Raw genomic sequence first — 23,165 nt, 5'->3', positions numbered from 1 at the left:
CCAGAGGGAGGAGTTGGAGAGGGTGAGGTTGAGAACTAGTGGGTCCAACACTGACCTGTTCCACAAGCGCAGCAATTTCCTGCTCAGCCCGGGACATCTCCTCATCCTCAGCCCCAGGCCGACCAGCCTCCTCTCCCTCGCCAGCAGGAAACCCATCATTCTCATTGAATTCTGCAAGCTCAGCCACCTGTTCAGCCTTGGCCTGGGTGGCCGCACGGATATCCTCTTCATCTTCTGCCCGACACAGTGCCTGCAAGAGTATGTGGAAGAAAATCCATGAAAATGAACAAACTTTACATTCTGTGATTTGATTCTGGCCAAAATTTGAGGCCAAATTTACACCAAAATAAGGAAACAAAAAAAGCACTGGGATCAAAAACCCTGGATCCCAGTCCTGGTTCTGTCCTTGTCTTTTTTATTAGACAAGTCAGTTAATGTCTAAGGAGCAATTTTCTCATCTGTAAAATGAGATCACAGCACTTTTCCTGCTTACCCTGATGCACTTACTGTATTTAGACATACTGTATGTTTATAATTTATTAAGTACTATAAAGGTGATAACATTATTATAAGCAGTGAACTAAACTGGTTCTTCAGTCTACATGGTAGATTCTGGAATAAATCAAATATCATCTGGGCCCAAGGGGAAAAAACTGTCTGGGTCACAGGCCAGATTAAAAAAACAAAACACAAAATCCCGTTTATACCAAACCAGCTTTATAATATTATAACCAAAGTTAACTCTCATCTGCGTCCCTAAAGTTACCAAAGCAATGCAGTGGTCCACATAGGATTTGACCAGGACTCCCACTAAGGACAAAATAACTGTTCTAGTGACCTTTCACTCTACTTCCTTTCTATTTGGGTAAACCTTAAGTCTTTTCAAAAGCAGAAAGTTTTGAATACAAAATTCTTTCTTGCACCGAGATGTCTCATGACAACAGACTAACCATATCTAATCTTTCCCTTGAGAAATGATGGGAGCTTACACCCAAGGCGCTGAAGGAAGCAGCCTAGAGTATGCTCAACAATGAGAAGGCACTTGGCACTGAAAAACAGCTCCATGATACTCTGCACCTATAGTTCCTAAACATTTGTTTGCTTCTGAAGAGCTTTGAAAAAATACATATGCCCAGACCTTATTTCCTAAAATGATTTAGATTTTCAGATGAGGTCTAGGAATCAAACCTTTTATTTTTTTAAAAAAATATTTTTATTGATTTTAGAGATAGAGGAAGAGGGAGGCATAGAGAGATTTTTAGAAACATCCATGAGACATTGATCAGCCGCCTCCTGCACTAGGGATCAAGCCCAAAACTCACGCATGTGCCCCGACTGGGAATCGAACTGGTGACCTTTGTTCACAGGTCAACTACTGAGCAACACCAGCCTGGTTAGGGATCAATCCTTTTAAAAGCTTTCCAAGTGATTCTATTATGCATCAATGTTTGGAAAATAGTAGTTCTACACCATGTACAAAGCACTTTTAAAAAAATTTAATATATCTTTATTGATTTCAGAGAGAGGAAGGGAGAGGGAGAGAGAGACAGAAACATCAATGATGAGAGTCATTGATCAGCTGCCTCCTGCACGTCCCCCAACTGGGGGATCAAGCCCACAACCTGGGCATGTGCCCTGACCGGTAATCAAACTGTGATTTCCTGGATCATACGTCGATGCTCAACCACTAAGCCATGCCAGCTACAAAGCACTTTTTAATCCACTATGCCATTTAACCTCAGGCACTTCCTTCTCATTAGCATTTTAGAAAAGTAGAAAGTAAGGCTCAAAAGATTAAACAATCTTAGCTTAACAAATACAATTATTATGAAGCACTGCTGCTGGGGCTGGGCGGGGGCGGTGCTGGGTAGAAGGGGTCAATGAGGGGAAAAGGGGACATCTGTAATACTTTCAACAATAAATTTTTTTTAAAAAGCACTGCTGGCTCTGGCTGGTATGGCTCAGTGGGTTAAATGTCATTCCATGCACTGAAGGGTCACTTGTTAGTTCCCAGTTGGGGCCCAGGCCCAGGTTGTGGGCTTGATCCCTGGTTGGGGTGCATGCAGGAGGCAGCTGATGAATGTTTCTCTCTCACATTGATGTTTCTGTCTCTCTCTCTCAAATCAGTAAGAACATATATATTTTTCTAATTTCTATTTATTTTAATATGTCTTTATTGATTTCAGAGAGAGGAAGGAAAAGGGAGAGAGAGAGAAACATCAACGATGAGAGAGTGTCACTGATCAGCTGCCTCCTGCATGCCCCCTGCTGGGGATCGAGCCCAAAACCCAGGCATGGGCCCTGATCAGGAACTGAACCTTGATCTCCTGGATCCTAGGTTGATGCTCAACTGCTGAGCCATGCCCTGCCAGGCAATAAAAACACATTTAAATAAATAAATAAATAAATAAATAAATAAATAAATAAATAAATAAATAAATAAATAAATAAAAAAGTTTTGTTTAAAAAAAAAAAAAAAAAAGCACTGCTGGATTTCAAACTTAGAAATAGAAACTTTAAATCCTGTCTTTGTTTTATGAAGTCACGTGAACCAATAAGCAATTTATCCACAACTATTAAAAGCCAACTGTAATCTGGGAAGCTGCAAAAACAGTTGCTTTCCCTCTGGACAACCTCAATAGACCAAGAGACCATACACACTATAACCATTAGCTCTCCTCTAGGGACTGCCCACTTTTTTCACCTGCTCCAGGATGTGGGTCTGCTTGCTGGCCACAGTCTCTTCCTCCTCTTCGGGGGCAGAGGGTACAGATGAGCCAGATGACTCTTCCAGGGGCATATCAAACAGCTCTCGGATGGTCTGCTTTGGGAAAGAACAGAAGGAAAATGTCAGAGTCAATGGAATGCTGATCCCAGGCCTACAGCTATGAGGCTAATGGTAGAAGTACCAGAGGTGCCACTGGTTGAAGACACAGATCTGTAAAGGTCAAAGCATCCTGTTTCATAAGCAGGAGTAACTCTTACAGGCATAGCAGTTCTCTCCTGCACAGGCTGGAAGATAGCAGTACCTGTTTAAAATAGGCTGTGGTAAAGTTGCCTCCCTCAATGGCCATGTCTCCCAACATTCTCTTCTGATTTGCCTTTTTTAGGATGTTCTCCTCCACTGTCCGTTCACTGATAAGCCTAGGGGTTGATGAAAGCCATGGGTAAACAGCCAAAAAAATCAATAAGCCCTACCAGCAAAGAGGAAGTAAAGTAAGGGGAGACTAGGCAATACCTATAGATGTGAACATCTCGGGTCTGGCCAATTCGGTGACAGCGATCCTGGGCCTGAGCATCCATGGTGGGATTCCAGTCGCTGTCATAAAAAACAACAGTGTCTGCTCCTGTCAGGTTCACGCCCACACCCCCACTTCGAGTTGAAAGGATGAAGCAGAATATGCGTTTGTCTGCATTGAATCGTTCCATCAAGGCCTAGAGGAAAAGGGGGGGAAAAAAAAGAGAGCATTGGGAAGACATCCCCCAAAACAGACTCAAGGCTTAGTGTAGCCCTCTCTGGGACCCTAAGGTCTCGGAAAAGGAGACAGAAGCTGAGGTGAGTCTGTAAGGGCCACAATGTCTGGATTACCTGTCTCTGTTCAACTCTCGTAGACCCATCCAGACGCAAGTAGAGGTGGCCATGGTAGGTGAGAAACTGCTCCAATACATCCAGCATTCTGGTCATCTGGGTGAATATGAGCACCCGGTGGCCCTCCACCTTGAGCTGTCGCAACAGCACTGCTAACGTCTGCAACTTTCCTGAAGAGATATGAAGGGATACAGAGAGATAGCTATAAACAAAAGTGGGGAGAAAATTTAGCACTGGAAGGCTGTAGTTGAAAGATAACCAAAATTTTAGACCAGGATTTCAATTAGCCTAGGATATAAAAAAATATCTGAGTTCATCTATTTTCTTCCCTTAAGGGTTCCCCTCTTCAGCTGCTCCTGTCTTGGATCTAACTTCTCTAGTCTAACTAGGGGTAGGGTAATATAGACCCTAAGGGGGAAAAAAGGAATCTGCAATAGTGTGTGAACAAGAGAACTTTAAATACTACAATAAATTATACCAGCTGTATCACAGGACAGATTCACAGGATAAACATCAATAAATCCACTGATGTCATGGTTCAGACATGGATTGAAGGTCACTGAGATCAGAACCATAGAGGCAGGATCTTAGGTTATCTAGTTCAACCTGCCATCAAACACAGAATTAACTTCTGCAACATTTCTAATAAGTGAGTCTGAAACACTTTTAACAAAGACTTTGGATTCATCTACTTTGAATGATTTCAAATTATTTTTTTACTAAAATCTGTACTGAGCCCTGGCTGGTGTGGTTAGAACGCCGGTCTGCACACCAAAGCGTGGGTTCGTTTCCTGGTCAAGGGCACGTACCTGGGTTGTGGGTTCATTCCTTACTCCTTGCTCCCTGCCCCCAGTCAGGGCATGTGGGGGAGGCAACCAGTCAATGTGTTTCTCTCATATCGATCTCTCTCTCTCTCTTCCCTTTCCCCCCTTCCACTCTCTCTGAAAAGCAATGGAAAAAATATCCTTGGGTGAGGATAAAATAACAATAATAATAAAATAAAATATGTACTGAGTACACAGTAATAAAAATTCTGCTGACTTTCTTATTAAGATATTTAGGAAATCTCCAAAAACATGTTACTATAGAAATACCTGTGCAGGGTTGTGGCAGAAACTATTCACTACTGTCCCAGAGACATTCTTGGTTAACAGATCCTGAATAATACCGTGGACACCTGGCAAAGATCCCTGGATCCCAGGGAAGGCAAGCCCCAACCCAACCTCGGAAGATAAATCATGATTGATCTAAACAAGCCAGAGTTCCTCTTTGCCATTTCCCTTTGTCAGTGATTATTCTAAGGATGGGCATATGGCCCAATCTGAGCTGATGAATTGTGAAGCGAAGTCAAGTGGGAGGGCTTTCTTTCCCAGAAAAGATTTGTTAGGATTATTTTGTCTCAACCCCTGACTTTGTGCTCAGAGCATTTGGTGTGCTCCCTAGAGTTATGGTAGCCATTAAGACCATGAAGAAATAAGCTTGAGAATAAAAAGATAAAAACTAAGGATGGTAGAAAGCAAGGTAGAAAGATAAGAAGGTCCTGGATCCATGAAGATACCACTAAGCTGCTGAACAGGCAACACACCACTATTCTCAAAATTGCTCATTAAATGATAAACACTGGTGGTTTAAGTCACTTTTGGTCTTCTGTTACTTGCAGCTTAATGCATTCTAACCAACAGGAATCTAACCAAAAGATAAGGATTGTCTTTTCACAAAACAAAATTTACTGTTTATGCAGTCCTGTACCACCCACATAAATCTGAACTCTATGCTATCTTGTTCACAATTACATCCCAAATGATTAGCAAAACAGATGTTCACAAAATAAACACTGAACAAATAAACGAGTTAGCACACATTTTCAACTTTCATCAAAGTCAAATGCATAAATGCCAAGAATCCATCATAAATCCTACAGTTCTCCATCTTGCCCATAAACATAACCTAAAAAAACTGTCTAATGTTCAATGAAATCTACAGAGACCTTATGAACAGAATCCCTGATATAACAGTCTTACTACTAACACAGGAAAAGAGGTCAAGGGACCCTTACTGGTCAATGAACTCACCGCAATCATACTGGATGAGCCTCAAGTCAGGGAACTGGGTGCGCATGTTACACACAATACGGTGCAAAGGACGAGCCCGGGGCCAGAGCTCACAGGCCAATTGCTCCTGGAAGGCTGCCTGACGTGGGGCCAGCCAAGGAGGTGGGTGGCAGGCATGTAGGGAAGGGGGAGGTGCCTCCACAGGAGGCATGACAAAGATGAACCTGCAAAAGGAAGAAGGCAAGCAGAATAAAAGATGGAACTCTGGAGAGTCCCAAAAGTTAGCACCTTCAACATCCCTAACCACTACATCCACTCAGAAGCCCCAAGACCCTCTTCCCATGAGCACGTAGCCCTGCCAACCTCTCAATGATTTCAGACAGCTGGTCTAGTCGTTGCTGAGGAAACAGTACAGCCTGGCGGGCAGCCTCAGTATAAGTCCAAAAGGTGGGATGACTGGGGTGAGGAGAACGAGGGCCGATGGGGCTGGCAACAGGTTGGGGCAGGGTACAGAAATCCAGAACTTCAGTCCCATACACCGGTGCCAGGGCCCCATGAGCCTCACTAAGTTGGAAAATCCGTTCCAGGCGTTCAGACCGCTGTCGTTTTCGCTTTTCCTCTAGAGAGTCCTGGGGATAGAAAGAGAAAAAAAAAACACCAGAAAAAGTAATCAGTGTCCTCATAGAAAACCTGACAGTTCCTCCCACAATTAAATGTAATCTATAGAAACCATAAGATTAAAAAATACATTATGTTTTTTAGTTTTCCAAGTTGTCAATAAAAGGAGTTATTCCTTTCACAAATGTTAAGTGAAATAACTTCTCTGCAAGAAAAAACAAACCTTTCCTTGTATGCTACCAAAGCAGAATGCCTAAATATTCAAATTTAAGATCCATATTCCAAAAATATAATAAAATAGATGATTTGTGGCAATTTTCCCATATAACGTTTAACTGCAGAACATTCAATTAATATCTTCTTGCAGTAGATCCAAAACAAGTATTAAAAGCCTTCCTCAAATCATTGACCAGGATATAGAGAGGTTATTCAAATCCACAGCAGGTTTCTGCCAAGGGCCAGAGCGGATTGAAGTGGAATGGGAACAATAACCAGATATTTAGGTTTCATTACCCTGAGAGAGAAAAGGGGAGTGCCCTGGCAGATAGGATATCTGTATGACCTTGACCCAATCCTTTTCCATCTCTGTGCTTCCAGTTTCAAAGGCTATAAATCCCTCCCCATCCCCCCAATGCACTTGCAGTTTTACTTTGTATGAAGGGAAAGGGGATACTTTGATTAACATCTTCTACCCACTAATCTGTAAGCCCCATATATCATGGATCATATTTGATCCTGTTCACTATAATTACCCAGTATCTAGCTCAGTATCTGGCACAAAGTAGGCTCTTGATAAATCTGTTAATAGAATGGATCCCAGGAAATGGTCCTAAAAAAAAGCAGTGTCCCAAATCTCTTTAAAAACATTGAAAAAAAAAAATTTTTTTTTTAATTCTCACCTGAGGATATGTTTTCATTGATTTTAGAGAGAGAGGAAAGGAGAAGGGGTAGAGACAGAAACATCAATGTGAGAAACATTGATGGGTTACCTCCCACATGCACTCCCAACCAGAGATTGAACCCATAACCTGGGTATGTTCCCGGACCTGGAATCGAACCCACGACCTTTTGGTGTATGGTCTGACACTCCAAGCAACTGAACTATACCAGCCAGGGCCCAAATCCCCCTTTTTGATGTCTACCTTAAGCTTAACCTCTTGGCTCACTGGGATTTTAGTAAGAAAGGAAAGCATCCTAGCATAGGGGAAAATCAATACAGGCAAGCTCTCAAATAGTAGCAAAACAGAAGATATGCAAGTCACATATCTGAAAAGGGACTTGTATCTAGAATATATAAAGAACTCTTACAACTCAATAATAAAAATAAATTAAATAACCCAATTAAAAAGGGCAAAAGATACATAGAGACATTTCTTCAAAGATACACAAATGGCCAACAACCACTTAAAAGATGCTCAACATCATTAGCCATCAAAAAATGCAAATCAAAACCATAAGATACTACACTACTTTATACACACTAGAATGTAATCAAAAAGACAAATAACAAGGGCTGGCAAAGTTGTGGAGATCCTGGAACCACCCTTAAAACAGGCTGCTGGTGGGAATGTAAACTGGTACAGCTACATTGGAAAACAGTTTGGCAATTCCTCAAACAGTTAAATATAGTTACTGTATGGCCCAGCAACTCCACTCTTAGGTTTACATCCACTGTAATGGAAAACGTGAAAAGACACAAAATCTTATTTCGTAGCTGCATTGTTCGTAACAGCCAACAAGTAAAATAATTCAAATGTCCCCATCAACTGGTGAATGTAGAAAATGTGGTGTATCTATAAAATGGAATATTTAACAATAAAAATAAATGAAGTACTGACATGTACTATAACATAAATGAGCCTCAGAAACATTAAGCTAAGTGAAAAAAGCCAGTCACAAAATACCACATACTATGTGAATCCATAGGCAAATCTATAAAGACAGAAAATAAATCAGTAGTTGCCTAAAGCTAGGAGGGATGGAGAAGTTAGGGGATGGTGGTTAAGGGTGTAAAGTTTCTCTTTAGGGCCATGAAAATGTTCTTAAGTAATACGGTGGTAATGGCTGCACAACTCTGTGAATATACTAAAAGCCACTGAATTGTACACTTTAAGTGGGTTAACTGTATGGTATGTGACTTATATCTCAAACTGTTTAAGGAAAAACTACTATAAAAAAGCTGCTATCTATTTGCAGAGCAACCAAAATTTAGCAGACCATGGGCTAAATTTAGCAGACCCTTGGGCTAGGATCTAGACTCTCTTCTACTTCCAACAAGCCAGACCAACCTGGCACTGGCAGTACTAGAAAGACAAAAGGCAGAGTTAGCCCTAGCCAGTTTGGCTCAGTGGTTAGAGTATCAGCCCACGGACTGAAGGATCTCAGGTTCAATTCCTGGTCAAGAGTATGTACCTCGGTTGCAGGTCTGATCCCTGGCCCAGTTGGGGGGGTGTGGGAGGCAATCAATTGATGTATCTCCCCCCCCACCCCCCTAAAAATCAATGGAAAAATATCCTCAAGTGAGGATTAACCAAGAAGAAAAAAAAATGGTGGAGTCAATGGCACTGATGGAGGGTGGGAGGCTGAGGCTGAGGCAAAGAATAAGAAGCAGTTCTGTAATAGAGTGAGCAAAAGATAAGATGGCCTGGAGGGATTCCCTAGATCTTTCTCCTAATTTGTTCCTGGGTTATTTACTTGAGTCTGAGTTTTAATTTAACTTAACCAAACATAAATGGAACTATTTATATGATAGAAAAACAATGGCTTTCATTAAGGGACAGGGAACAGAGTTCTTTTTTTTTCTAATCCTTATCCAATGATATGTTTTTATTGATTTTTTTGGAGAAAGGGGGGGAGAGGGAGAGGGAGAGAAACATCGATGTGAGAGAAAAACATTGATTGGTTGCCTCCCATATGTACCCTGACTAGGAATCAAACCCACAACCTTTTGGTGTACAGGACAATGCTCTAACCAATTGAGCCACCCGACCAGGGCCAGAGTTCTTTTTATTGCCCACTTAATCACCATGGAGGTAAAAAAACTTTTAAGAAATGGCCATCAAAGTTAGGTGATGATTGCCCGGCCAGGCGTGGCTCAGCGGTTGAGCGTTGACCTGGGATCCAGGCGATCGGGGTTCGATTCCCGGTCAGGGCACAGGCCCGGTTTGCGGGCTCGATCAATGACTCTCTCATCATTGATGTTTCTCTCTCTCTCTCTCTCTCCCTCTCCTTTCTTCTCTCTGAAATCAATAAAGATATATTTAAAAAAAAAAAAAAAAAAGTTAGGTGATGATCCTTGGGGAACTGCATTCCATAGTGTCATCCCCCCCTTAGAAGTTCAAATACTTGATGTTGGTAATGGTTTCAGCAACTGAACAAAGTAAAAGTCTTCCTGTCTCTGAGGACTGTCTCTTGCGGGGAAGAGGAGCAAACAATGTAGTCAGCACATCTCTGTTCTCACAAACTGTGTAACATTGATAACATCATGTAATGGGCTACTTTCTTAATCTGTAAAATGGGGCACTTAGATGCTAACACTAACTCAAAAGAGTAAGGAAGAGACCAATGATAACAAGAATGTCTTCAACATATCAGTGAGTAATAGTTTTAAAAGCACATTAGGTCCTCAATTACCCCTATTAAGAAAAGTAGAACATGGATTATTATTCCCATTTTACAGATTAAGAGTACAGGCTCAGGGAAGAGAAGGGACGTGTCCAATAGCATTGAATTAGTACGTCCACAAAATTAGACTTGGTAATTTACCAAGGTAAAAGTGACACTATTCTGTTTCATTCATTCTACCAACACTCCAAAGAAACTCAACTTCCCACTCCCTCTCCTTTGAGGCAGTATAACTTACCAGATAGAAAGGGGAACGAGGTGGTGGTGGGGGCTGGCGTCGAGGTCGGGGACCACTGAACGAGGTAGCAGTGGAGGGAGGGCTGGGGGGACCAGAGCGCAATGTCAGTGTCTCAGGCTCATCCTTGGAAACAGGCAGCCGGGATACCATGGTGATGGGCAAGGGAGCGGCGCCAGATGCAGAAACCACAAGGGAGGATGCCTGGGAAGCTGGGCCCTGTGTTGAGGCTGGGGCCAGTGCCAGAGTTTGAGCTGTGGCTGGACCCAAGGTGGGCACTGGAACTGGGGCAGGGCTCAAGGTCAGTGTTTGCACTGAAGCTGGGGCCAGGAGTGAAGCAGATGACGATACCGGAGCCAAAGTCAGAGTGTGAGCTGGGGTTGGGCCCATCGGAGAAGCAGGAGCCAGAGAGGGTGCTGGAGCCAGAGACAGCGTCTGAGTTGGACCCAGTGGTGGTCCTGGTGCCAAAGACAGTGTCTGGGCTGGAGCTGGTACTAGGGATGATGCTGGAGTCAATGACAATGTCTGAGCTGGAAAGGGCTTCTGGGGGTTCCCTGTTCCCAAAGAGAGTGTCTGAGAAGGAGACGAACCGCCAAGAGTGGATGCTAAAGCTGGGGCTAAGGCCAGTGTCTGTGTAGAAGCCGGGCTTGGGAGAGGTGACGGAATCGGGGCTGGTACCATAGTTTGAGTTGATGATGGAGCCAACATAGGAGTTGGGACTGGCACCAGTGAGGAAGTTGAGGCTAAAGGAGTTCCTGGAGTAGATGATGAAGCCAGAACTGGAACTGGAGTCTGCGATGGAGCCAGGACTGGAAGAGGAGCCAGGGAAGGAGCTGGAGGAGCCAGGATTGCTGTCTGTGGAGCCGCCATGGGAGCCAGAGAGGTGGCTAGAGCCTGAGATGCAGAAGGTGCTGGAGCCAGAAGGGAAGCCTGAGCTGGAGCTGGATTTGGTGCTGTCGGAAAAGAATTAGCCAGAGCGGAAGCTGGCACCATGACAGGTGAACATGCTGGGGCCACGGCTGAATTCAACCCTGGAACATGTGAAGAGGCTGGAGCCAACAACAAAGAGTGACCAGGTGCCTGAGATGGGGACAGGGATGAAGTTGTGGCCAAACCTAGAGTCAAGGCTGATGCTGATGGGGAAGTCCCAGCTGGTGCCAAAGAGGGAAGTCCAGGAGCCACTGAGACAACAGGTGCCATTGTTGGAGTCACATTGGTCAATACAGCCGGGCCTGAAGCCGAAACAGGTAAGGGAGCTGAGATGGGGATGGTGAGTGGGGCTGAGGCTGGGGGAGGAAGTGTGGTGGAGACAGAGATGGGGAGTGATGATGATACTGGAACTGAGACTGTAGAGGACACAGGACTAGCAAGGGGAGAGGAGTTGGAAACTGGCATTGGAGAAGAGGCTGGCCCAGGGAGTGAGGATGGCACAGGAAGGGAAGAAGAGATGGTCAAGGGAGCAGCTCCGGGTGCTGAAGCTGTGGAGACAGAGAATGAGTTAGACCCAGAATTCTTTCCTTGCTCCTTCTATTACCCTGTCCCACCCCTTCCCTTACCCCCCAGCTTCACCTGTTTCCCAGACAACCTTCACTCCCACATCATGAGGTCAAAGACTCAAGGAATCTGGCAACTTAACATTTCCTCTCCCTCCAGGATTCCAATAAATGTATCTTGGAATTAGTCAAGGGCTCAGCAGCCCAGTTCTGGGGCCCACTGCACAGCAAGTCAGTGTGCTAGATAATGAAGGGATTTGTTGTGACTAAGAAACCCTTGGGGCCATTCTATCTCCATTCCTGGCAAACATTCCTGGCCTCAGACACCTTGACTCACCACTGACTTCGGGCGAAGGACTGTGGACCAGCTTGAGAAGGGGCCTCACCAGAGTGGACGTGGGTATGGGAGCCCGGGCAGTACCCAGAGTAGGTGTGGGTAGCCGGCCAGGGGTTAATGTGGGGCGTGGAGTCAACACAGCTGGAAGCCCAGAGCTCGGAGGCCGGGGTGCTGGGGCCAACGGAGGAACAGGAGTCAGTCCATCCCGAGGGGCCTGTCTCACTACAATCTTCACCACGCCTGTATTATTCACCATGGTTGGTGGCACTGCAAGAGGAAGCTACATTGAGGGGAAGGTAGAAAAGAAACAAGAGACCCAAAGGATGGAAGAAGTCAGGGGAAGGAGAGGGAAGCAGACAGATATTGGAGATAATGGCAAGGGAAAACAATATTGAGGGAAGGCTGGACAGACAGTAGCCCAGGGCATGCCTGGAAGGACCAAGGCCTGCAAGAGCTAAATAGGAAGGCCAGGAGCCTCACCCTGGTTAGCAGCAAGCGGAAGGCTGAGGCCAGTGGGGGCAGGGGTGGTGCTGGGGGTCGAAGAAGGCAGCACAGAGACAGGGGTGGGGCCAGGGGTCGGGGCGACGGCCTGGATGAGGGCCACATGGGCAGGCTGACTGATGAGGTGGTGCTGCCCCCCTGCTGACACCAGGTGCACCACATTCCCTGGGTTAAGGGAAGAGAGAAAGAGAAAGAAGCAGCTATCAGCCGGAGGGAGGCAGAGAGGCAAGGGCAAGAGGAGAGAGAAAGAACAGAGGAGATAACTTCTCTAGAATGACCTCATCCTTAATAAAAAACTTCCTCCAACCATTCCCTTTGGCCCCACCAACCAAATACTAGGGAAAGAAACACACACTGACATTTTAAAAGAGCCATAAAAAACAAGACAAGGAAGAGGAGGAAAAAGGCAGGACAGGGGGTGGGTTTTACCTACTTTGCAGCGGGCGGGGCTGCCCCACGGCAAGCTGGCGCACCTGGGCACCAGTCAAAGTCAGCTTGTTGCCCTGGATTTGGAAGGTGAGAGGTTTGCTTCCCCCTGCACTAGCCACTGGACGTTGTGCCAGTGAGGCCAACTGGCCGATGCTGACCACTTCGCCTGCTATAAACAAAGAAGGGGCTTAATGTACGCAGGGCTCACTCTGCTCAATGCCACGTCACAGACCCTCATGAGGCACAAGTCTCAGTTCCTCTAACCCTTCCCCTCAATTTATCATGTTCCAACAAGCTCAGCCTTCAACTAGTCTGAACTTTTGACATGCTACTCCTTCCAATCCCACTTATTTGCTTAACAATCTCCTTTACATCCTCTACAGGCCTGCCACCATACTGAGCTAATTAATCACCACCCCCTCTTCTATGCTGCCCCTTTACCTCAAATGATCTTCTACCACTAGACTTACATGTCATCTCCCCAACTAGATTGTGAACTCTCCTACGGCTCTTACTTGATTATGAGTTACCAATGTCTGGCAAAATATCTAATATGTATTAGCTACCTGGAATTTTATACTCTTTCATGTTCCTGAGCTTTTCTTCTCCAGCTCCATGGCACATAAGCCTTCCTCCCATCTCAAGTCCCTCATCCTTAAGAGCCCTGGGAACTTACAGGGCAGGCGAGCTTGCATATCAGGAGACAGGATGAGGCGCTGTGGTGCAGTAGGAGCTGGTACTGCCATGGTAGGAGCAGTGGCTGTGGTGGTAGAAGTGGTGGTGGCAGCAGCAGAAGGGAAGGTGTAGCCTGGTGGCACTGTCAGGGGCTTCAACAGGCTGGAGGAGCCTGGGGGTGGGGCAGGACTCAGGCGAACAGGGGCAGGTGGGGCCGGCTTCAGGGACAGGGTTGGTGTTGGAGGCCGTGAGATCCCACTCAGGACCCCTAGGGGGGAAGGTAACACTGTAGACACAAAGGAAACATCTATCACATATACCCTGACCAGAGCCTTAGCCAGCTCCCAGCAACCTACATACATACTCCCTTCCGGCCGAACAAATACCACACCCATCTCTAACCCAACTTCTCATTCTAACTTCATTACTTCTTCCCCAATCTGGCCAATCTGAAGTAGCCCCCAACCCAACACTCTGGCTCCCTTGCAACTCACCCTGGGGAAGAGGTCCACTGTTTGGCTGCAGTGGAGGCAACAAAACAGGGCCCGGAGGCCGGGATGCTGGAATAAGTGGGGATCCGGTAGGCGAGGCTGACATCATCAGTGGTGCTGGCAGCACTGGAGGGGTTGGGCCAGGGGTTGGCTGAGCTGACAGCTCAGGGCCTGGAGGGGGTCGGACTGGGACAGGACCCAGGAGGGTCCGTGGGCTGTTCACTACCACCACGGTCCGGCCTTCTTGCTTGGGCACTGGCTGCAGCATCCTACGAGGAAAAAACAAGGGGTGAATAGGTAAGGAGAGAGAACAAGGAGCAAGATACAACACAGAAACAAGGAAGACGAGGCAGAAAGACCGACTGTAAAAGCAAAGGGGGAAAAGGAAAACGACCCAAAGGAGAAAGAGGGGGAAAAATCCAATATAACCAAAAAGCACCAAGCAGGGAAGGGGGGATGGGTATCAATGACAAACACAAGGGCCCCTCCCAGGAACCTCTTCTATTTTCTCCCCAATCCCTCCACAATATTTTGCATCCATCCCATATTACATTCTAGCCTAGTCTCCAACTCTCCTTGCCATCCCAATCCCCCCAGGCAGCTGTAGCCACTTTTTCTAGGAATCCATCCCCTTGTTCCTCAGCCCTGGTACCTGTTGACCTTCATCTTGACTGGCTTGGGCCGGGGTGGGGGGTCAGGAGCAGTAGCCACCTCTAGCAGTACCCGGCGGGACAGGCGGTGCCGGGGTAGAAATGTGTCAGCCTCATATCTAGAGATTCGACCCTCCAGGCCAATAAGATCAAAACGACCCATGTCTATCCGCTGGCACAAGAAGGAACAGAAAAGCACGGTGTCAAAGGGGCCAATGTGGCAATAATTTCCTAGATATGACACCAAAAGCACAGAAAACCAGAAAGAACTGATAAATTGAACTGCATCCAAGGGCACTATCAACAGAATGGAAAGGCAATCCATAGAATGGGACAAAATATTTGCAAGTCATGTATCTCATAAGGGGTTATATCCAGAACATATAAAGAACTCCTACAACTCATTAACAAAAGCACAAACAACCCAATTTAAAAATTGGCAAAGGCCTTTAATAGACGTTTCTCCAAAGAAAATACACAATAAGCACATGAAAAGATGCTCATCACTATCATTAGGGAAATGCAAATCAAAATCATGAGATAGCACCTCATCCATTTAGATATTACTTAAAAAAATAAAAACAAAAACAAAACACAGGAAAATAACAGTGTTGGCAGTCACTATGAAAAACAGTAATGGCGGTTCCTCAAAAATAAAAAAATAAAATTATGAATTACTGCATAATTCAGCAATTCCATTTCTGGATATACAGTCATGTACCACATCAGTCAATGAAGGACTGCATATACAATGGTGGTCCTGTAAGATAATAACGGAGCTGAAAAATTCCTATTGTCTAGTGGTATCTAGGCATGCTAATATTGTAGTGCAACTCTTTATGTTTGTGGTTAATTCTGTTGTGAACAAAGCTATTGTCATATAAAAGTATAGCACACATAATTATGTATAGTGTATATTTTCAAATTTTAATTATTTACTTATTTTTAATCCTTACCCAACCTTTTTTCCACTGCTTTTCAGAGACAGTAGGAGGAAAAAACCCCAAAACATCAATGTGAGACAGACACATCCACTGGTTGTCTCCGGAATGCGCCCCAACAAGGGCTGGAGATTGAGCCTACAACCGAAGTACGTGCTTTTGGCTGGAATTGAACCTGGGATCCTTCAGTCTGCAGGCTGGTGCTCTAACCACTAAACAACCGGCTAGGGCCATGCTTTTTTTAAACATGTTTTTATTGATGTTTTAAAGAGAGAGGAAGCAAGGGGGAGAGAGGTTGAGAAAGTGCAACATCGATGGGAAAGAGAAACATCGATTGGTTGCCTCTTGCCTGCCCCCACCCCGTGGGGAATGAGCCTGCAACCTGGGCATGTGCCATGACCAGGAATTGAACTGGTGACCTCTCGGTGCATGGGACAATGCTCAATCAAATGAGCCATACCAGCCAGGGCTGTATAGGGCATATTTAATAATGATCATAAATAACTACATTACAAGTTTATGTAATTACCATGCTATACTTTTACTGTTATTTTAAAGCGTACTTTTCCTACTTATTTTAAAAAAGTTTGCTGTTTAACAGTATGCATGTTAGGCCAGCAGCAGCCTCATACATCTCTCATTTGTCATATCTCTTGGTTGTATCCTTTTCTCTTGTGCTTCACTCAACCTTGTGTTGTGTTAGAAGCTTAACATGGCCTAAGCGTACAGCAATGTCCTAGACCTTCACAGTCACTCACCACTCACTCATTGACTCACTCAGAGCCATTTCCAGTCCTACAAGCTCCATTCATGGTAAGTGCCCTATACAGGTGCACCATTTTTAACTTTTATACCATATTTTTACTGCACCTTTTCTATGTTTAGATACACAAATACTTGCCATTGTGTTACTACTGCCTACAGTATTCAGCCTAATATGCTGTACAGGCATATAACCTAGGAGCAATATGCTACATCACACAGCCTAGGTATATAGTAGTTTGTATAAGTGCAAGCCATGATGTTCCCATAATGATGTAATCACCTAAAGACACATTTCTTTTAACAAATCCCCATCATGAAGCAGAGGATGACTGTATACCCAAAAAAGAATTGAAAGTTGAGAACTAGCCCAGCCGGGCATGGCTCAGCGGTTGAGCGTCAACCTAGGATCCAGGCGATCGGGGTTCGAGTCCCGGTCAGGGCACATGCCCGGGTTGCAGGCTCGATCCCCAGTCAGGGGCGTGCAGGAGGCAGCCGATCAATGACTCTCTCATCATTGATGTTTCTATCTCTCTCTCCCTCTCCTTTCCTCTCTCTGAAATCAATAAAGATATATTAAAAAAAAAAAAAAAAATTAAAAAAAAAAAGAGTTGAGAACTACATGATTTCATTCAGACGTGGGATATAAAACTGCAAGCAACAAATGAACAAACAGGACAAACAAAAAAACCCGATAGATGCAGACAACAGTATGGTGGTTACCAGAGGGACAGGGGTAGGAAGGAGGTAGAAAAGGGTAAAGGGGTCAAATATATGCTGAGAGAACAAGGCTTGACTTTGGGTGGTGAACACAATACAATATAAAGATGATGTATCATAGAATTAATTGTGCACTTAAAACCTGTATAATTTTATTAACCAATGTCACCCCCCAAAATTTAATAAAATTAAAAAGAAGAAAGAACTGAAAACAGAGACTTGAACAGATATTTGTACATCTATGTTCACAGCAGCATTATTCTAAATAACCAAAAGGTGGAAGCAACCCAAGTGTCCCGTGATGGATGAATGGACAATCAAAATGTGGTACATACGTTATGTGTAAATATATGAATATAACCCAACCTTAAAAAAACAAATTCTGACACATGCTACAACATGGATGAACCTTAAAGACATTCTGCTACATGAAATATGCCACTCACAAAAGGACAAATATTGTATGATTCCACTTATACGAAGTATCCAGAGTACTCCAATTTAAAGACAGAAAGAATAGTGGCTGCCAAGAGCTGGGGGGAGGGGGACAATGAGGAGTTAATATTTAATGTGTACAGAGTTTAGTTTGGAAAGATGAGAAAAGTTCTGAAGATGGATGGTGGTAATGGTTGTACAATGTGACTGTACTTATTGCCACTGAATCATATGCTTAAAATGGTTCAAACAGTACAATTTGTTATCCATTTTATCACACTAAAAACAAAAATTGGAGGGAGCAGGTAGGAAGTAGCCAAAAGGAGGAAAGAAATAGAAAAACAAAATACTTAAGTATTATTAACATGCCAGGCCCTTTCCAAAAGATGAACACAATTCTCACAAACCTACTACAGAATAGGCCATATAATCCCTATTTGGACAAGCAAATTTAGGGTTAGAGGTTAATAATTAGCTTGCCTAAAGTCACACAGCTAAAAAAACAATGAAACTAGGGGAATAGTGCTGAGATGACAGGAGAGGGAAGGATACAAAAGGTCAGACTCTAGCCTAAAGAAAATAAGTGAAGGTTTGGGATAGGACCAATAACTTTGGAGGCAACTACTTACCTGGAGGGGATGGATATCAGTGGCCCTTAGGACCAGAGAGGCGGTGCTGAAGCAGATGCCTGGGGTGATGAAGGGGGAGGTAACAGGTCTAGGGTCAAACAGGTTTGGATGATTGCAGACTTTTCGCAGCTGCATCAAAATGTTGATGACGCTCATGAAATGGCCAGTGGCCAGAGTCTCTTTAGTTCTGGAAGAGAAGAAAAATAAATGGGGCATCCTAACTCTCACCTCTGACCTCTGCTACAATCCAGAGTCCCAGGGTCCACCCTCAGTCCTCCCTTACGTGGTCTGTGCCATGAAGTCATCATAGAGACAGCGTTGGCGCTTGGAGAGGCGGCAGCGGATAACATGCTCATACTTTTTAGGCATCTGCTTCTCAACATCCACCTTAACTCGGCGCAGCAAAAAAGGCCGCAAAACCTAAAAGCAAATAATCAAGAGGCTGACAGGAGAACAGCAGGCAATGAGTGCTAGTGTAGCCCTTCTAGCTGGGTCTTGGCTTGATGACCAGCTGAGCACTGCCTTAGCCCATCAGTAAACACTCATGGAGCCATGCAGCAGGCCAGGAACTAATCCCACAAAGATGAGTCAAATGCAAGCCCTCCTCTCAAGGAATTTATTGTCTGCTGAAGGAGACAGACATTAAAATTATGATACCACAACATAAGAAGTGATAAAGAGCACTCAGGGCAGAGCAACTGACTATACAGGAGGGATATTCAAATTACATCTCAAAAAGTGAATGTAAACATACAAGATTATAAAAGTAAGTCCAGGAGAGAAACTGAGAAAAAAAATGGGGGCAGTGACAGCTGCATAGGCAACGGCAAAATCTGAGCTCGCAGGAGGTAAAATCTGACAGGACAGAGTCATCAAGTTAACATGGAAGAAGCGAAGGGAGATGAAGAGGTATAGTTAAGGAAAACTTCTTGGTTTATAGTTTGATTCACCAAAATGATGGTGTGATTGACCAAAAGAGTATAGAAATAATAGGCTATAAAGCTTGAGATATTTGGGTTAGAATTGAATTTAAAAGCAACTTTTGATTAAAGACATAAAGTCAGCCCAGCCAGGCATGGCTCAGCAGTTAAGCATCGACCTAGGATACAGATCATCATGGTTCGATTCCTGGTCAGGGCACATGCCCAGGTTACAGGCTCGATCCCCAGTCCGGGGAGTGTAGGAGGCATCCAATCAATGACTCTTTCATCATTGATGCTTCTGTCTCTCTCTCCCCCCCTTCCTTCCTCTCTCTGAAATCGAGATATATATATTTTTTAAAAAGACAAAGTCAAATTTAAATACAGGCCAAGTGGTCAATAGAGTTGAGAGATAAACACACAAACTGGAATCTTTAAAGCCTTATGAGCCCGGCCGGGCATGGCTCAGCAGTTGAGCGTCGACCTAGGATCCAGGCGATCGGGGTTCGATTCCTGGTCAGGGCACATGCCCGGGTTGCAGGCTCAATCAATGACTTTCTCATCATTGATGTTTCTATCTCTCTCTCTCCCTCTCCTTTCCTCGCTCTGAAATAAAGATATATTTTAAAAAACAAACAAAAAAAGCCTTATTGAATGAATATGCCTATGAGGTATATAAATTGGGAGACAATAAAAGTAAAGATCCAAATGCTAAGAGATATTATTTAAAAGCTGGACAAAGAAACAGGAGCCAAAAAGACAAGAAAGGGAGGGAGGGAAGGGAGAGAGCAAAAAGAAACACAACAAAAATACAAAGTTGAGGAAAGCCAGGTAAAGAGAAAATCCAAACAGGAACTGAAGAGCAGTGTCATTCCACTCAGAGAAAAAAGGACAAGAACATCACCATTGAAGAAAACACTGCAGCTTAACATGTGGGTGAATCCAGCCTATCTGTCTGGCTTCCCTCTCCCTAAGGGTTTTCTGTCCTTAGCTCCTCCCCATTCCCAAGACGCCAGACAAACTGTTACAGGCCCCACCTTGTGGAGACGTTTGACTAGACCTTCATTGTACTCTTGGCTGCCCTCAATCATGCCAGTTAGGGGGTTAGAGAACCACTCTTTGAACTCCCGATGAGACTGGAAGACATGGGGCATCAAAAAGTGCATCAAGGACCACAGCTCCATGAGGCTGTTCTGCAAGGGAGTTCCTGTCAGGAGCAGGCGCCTCTGGCTGCAAAGACAGAGGGAATTAGAGGAAGGATGGTCAGCAAGTTCTCAACCTTCCAAGCATCCCACGTTCAGACCAAGTCAACCTTCCCATGAATCCCCATCTCCATTTCTACCTGTTGAAGTTCAGCAGTGACTGCCAACGCTGCGACTTGAAGTTTTTGATGTTCTGAGCCTCATCAAGGATGAGATAGCGCCAGTTCTTGCGGCGAAAGGCTTGGTGGTCCTGCAGCACCAACTTGTAAGACGTGATACACACATGGAAGGCATTGGGCTTGGTCCAGCCCTGAGGCATCAAGAGAAAGCAGCAGATAGTGGGGTGAAAATAAAGAAAGAGTAAAGGGAAGACATGCCAAGGTCCTCAGGGGAAAGAAATCAGGCTGGGAGAAAACGAAGTCCCAGGAGCAAAATGGAGCAATAAAAAGGGGAAGGAAAGGAAGTCATCTGAAGAAAGGGTCTAAAAGAAAATGAGGCTCAACTGGGGGGCGGGGGGAAGAGTTCACATGGAGAATCGAACCTGCCGCTTGAGCTTCCTCTCTTTCTGGGCTCCATAGTAAGTGAGAATTTTAAAGCTGGGGCACCAACGCTTCAGCTCCATCTCCCAGTTCAACATCACACTGGTGGGGACAATGATCAAATGGGGACCCCAGTTACCTGTTTAGCAAAAGAATGAGAGATGTATAACATGGTAGCTATAGTTAGTACTGCATTCCATTATTTGAAAGTTAAGATAGATCTTAAAAGTTCTCATCATAAGAAAAATTTTTTTAATAATATGTATGGTGACAGATGTTAACTAAACTTATTGTGGAGATCATTTCGCAATGTATACAAATACTGAATCACGTTGTACACCTGAAACTAACATAGTATGTCAATATACCTCAATTAAAAAGATTAAAATTCAGAAAGACTTTAAACAGATGAAATTTTTTTTTTTTTTAAACATATCTTTATTGATTATAGAGAGAGGAAAGGAGGAGGAGAGAGAGAGATAGAAACACCAATGATGAGAGTCATTGATCGGCTGCCTGGCCCGCAACCCGGGCATGTCCCCCGACGGGGAATCAAACCCCGATCTCCTGGATCCTAAGTCGATGCTCAACCGCTGAGCCACGCCTGGCCGGGCTAAACAGATGAATTTTTAAAAATAAGAATGAGAGATGGTAAAGAGATATAAATTTTAAGGTTCTTGCTCCTCAGGCCTAGCCCTGACCAGTCTGGCCCTTCCTAAGAATCCTAGCACTTATGCTGGCTTCTCTATACAGTTACTGACCAACCAATGAAGCTATTAAGATTCTAGCAAGAGTATTTCACTATCCTGCAGCTGGAGTCACCACTATATAAGCTCCCCAGGGAGTTGTCCAAGGAGACCCAAGAGGAAGGGCCCTGCCTAATTACCTTTCTCACAAGCCAAGTGAGCAAGCAGGGAGATGGTCTGGATAGTCTTGCCCAGCCCCATCTCATCAGCAAGAATGCCATTAAGCTTCTTCTCATACATAGTAACCAGCCAGTCCAACCCAATGTGCTGGTACTCCCGGAGCTGGCCCCGCAGGAGCAAGGGGATGGGTGTCTTCACCTGGTAGGAAGAAAGAGAGGTGTCAAGGTGGGACTGAGGCACCTGTCACTGAGAAACAGGAAAGTCATGATATGAGAAAGCAGAAGCTGGGGCCTAGAGATACCTGGGTAGTGGCCAAGGTGTAACCCTTGGGCTGGAGACTTTCAGCTGCTGCAGCGATGTCAGTAATTTCTTTCTTAGGGCCTAGAGTGGTGGTGGGCCCTGGGGTGGGAGGTCCACTGCCCCCATCTGCCTCACTCTGCTCTTCGTCCCGGGCAAGCAAGTACTCCACCCCAAAGTCCTCCTCCTCCTCCGTGCGGCTCTGTGACGGGGACTCCTCGGACCCGTCAGACGCGGGTCCCTCTGACTCTGAACTCCCGCTTGTTTCGTCCTCCTCTGAGTGCTCATCTTCCTCATCCTCGCTCTGCTCCTCAGCAGAGTCTACAGCACAGGACCAAGGCTTAGTGCTCACTGTACCTGCTCTTCCAGTGGCTGCTCCCCCAGCTCCTGCCTCGCGACCACACACTTACCTGACTGACTGCTACTCTCCTCTTGGGGAGCCTCTACCGCTTCTGTGGCCCCCTCTGGCTCACAATCAGAGCTGTTAGCATCAACCTCATCTTCCTCTTCCTCTTCACTACTCCCAGAACCTGGGGCAGAGGCATCAGAGGCATAGGCTCCTGCATACCGCTGCAGTAGCTCCTCCATAGATAGCTCACCTGAAGGAAAAATAAAGGGTGAGTTTTTGGGTGCGTCAAAGGAGATGGAGGAGAGGTTTGAAGGGTGCCATTTCATTTTACCTAGTCATTGGTAGGCGCAGGTCCGAGGGAAGGCAAAAAGAGAGTTTACTCTCAGCACCAGCTACTAAATCCAAGCCTCACAACATGGGCTAGAACCATGGACGGTGCTGCCTTCCACTGGGAAGGACAATGTCAATGTGATGAACCTCCCTTTAAGGTTTATCCTGTTACAATGGCTCTTTCCTCCATGAGCTCTCACATCACTTTGTTCAAAATGTCATCATAACCAGTCACCATATTCTACTCATAAATATTCACTTATAAATCAGTCTTTGTGCCCAAGCTGATTTGGCTCAGTGGTCGTGTCAGCTCACAGACTGAAGGGTCCTGGGTTCGATTCTGACCAAGGGCGAGTACTTCAGTTGCAGGCTCGATCCCCAGCTCCAGTCAGGGCGCATGTGAGAGGCAACTGCTTGTTCTCTCTCTCTCCCTCTCTCCCCCCCTTCCACTCTCTCTGAAAAAGCAAATGGAAAAAATATCC

General features: G+C 45.0%; 1 protein-coding gene across 6 annotated transcripts in view; it reads right to left on the bottom strand.

Moving 5' to 3' along the window:
* The window catches only part of SRCAP (Snf2 related CREBBP activator protein), a 36,701-nt gene that overhangs the window by 3,359 nt on the left and 10,177 nt on the right, over nucleotides 1–23,165 (bottom strand). For 2 of the 6 annotated variants that reach the window (XM_016219191.2, XM_016219190.2), the window contains exons 11-32: nucleotides 22,415–22,603; nucleotides 22,009–22,325; nucleotides 21,728–21,905; nucleotides 20,844–20,980; nucleotides 20,443–20,612; nucleotides 20,138–20,330; nucleotides 18,464–18,600; nucleotides 18,181–18,367; nucleotides 14,696–14,865; nucleotides 14,047–14,312; nucleotides 13,554–13,838; nucleotides 12,882–13,046; nucleotides 12,428–12,613; nucleotides 11,948–12,214; nucleotides 10,121–11,595; nucleotides 6,004–6,269; nucleotides 5,662–5,864; nucleotides 3,590–3,759; nucleotides 3,239–3,435; nucleotides 3,030–3,144; nucleotides 2,705–2,824; nucleotides 56–250 (exon numbers count right to left, since the gene is read on the bottom strand). In XM_016219191.2, coding sequence (XP_016074677.2) covers nucleotides 56–250; nucleotides 2,705–2,824; nucleotides 3,030–3,144; nucleotides 3,239–3,435; nucleotides 3,590–3,759; nucleotides 5,662–5,864; nucleotides 6,004–6,269; nucleotides 10,121–11,595; nucleotides 11,948–12,214; nucleotides 12,428–12,613; nucleotides 12,882–13,046; nucleotides 13,554–13,838; nucleotides 14,047–14,312; nucleotides 14,696–14,865; nucleotides 18,181–18,367; nucleotides 18,464–18,600; nucleotides 20,138–20,330; nucleotides 20,443–20,612; nucleotides 20,844–20,980; nucleotides 21,728–21,905; nucleotides 22,009–22,325; nucleotides 22,415–22,603 — 5,588 coding nt within the window. The remainder of the gene's footprint in view (nucleotides 1–55; nucleotides 251–2,704; nucleotides 2,825–3,029; nucleotides 3,145–3,238; nucleotides 3,436–3,589; nucleotides 3,760–5,661; nucleotides 5,865–6,003; nucleotides 6,270–10,120; nucleotides 11,596–11,947; nucleotides 12,215–12,427; nucleotides 12,614–12,881; nucleotides 13,047–13,553; nucleotides 13,839–14,046; nucleotides 14,313–14,695; nucleotides 14,866–18,180; nucleotides 18,368–18,463; nucleotides 18,601–20,137; nucleotides 20,331–20,442; nucleotides 20,613–20,843; nucleotides 20,981–21,727; nucleotides 21,906–22,008; nucleotides 22,326–22,414; nucleotides 22,604–23,165) is intronic. The other 4 variants (XM_016219186.2, XM_016219187.2, XM_016219188.2 and 1 more) reach the window with 4 other exon arrangements.

Source organism: Miniopterus natalensis, chromosome 3, assembly GCF_054644295.1.
Source record: "Miniopterus natalensis isolate mMinNat1 chromosome 3, mMinNat1.hap1, whole genome shotgun sequence".
NCBI classification, from domain to species: domain Eukaryota; kingdom Metazoa; phylum Chordata; class Mammalia; order Chiroptera; family Miniopteridae; genus Miniopterus; species Miniopterus natalensis.
Note: the sequence above shows the minus strand (reverse complement) of the source record. Positions and strands in the feature narration are given on the sequence as shown.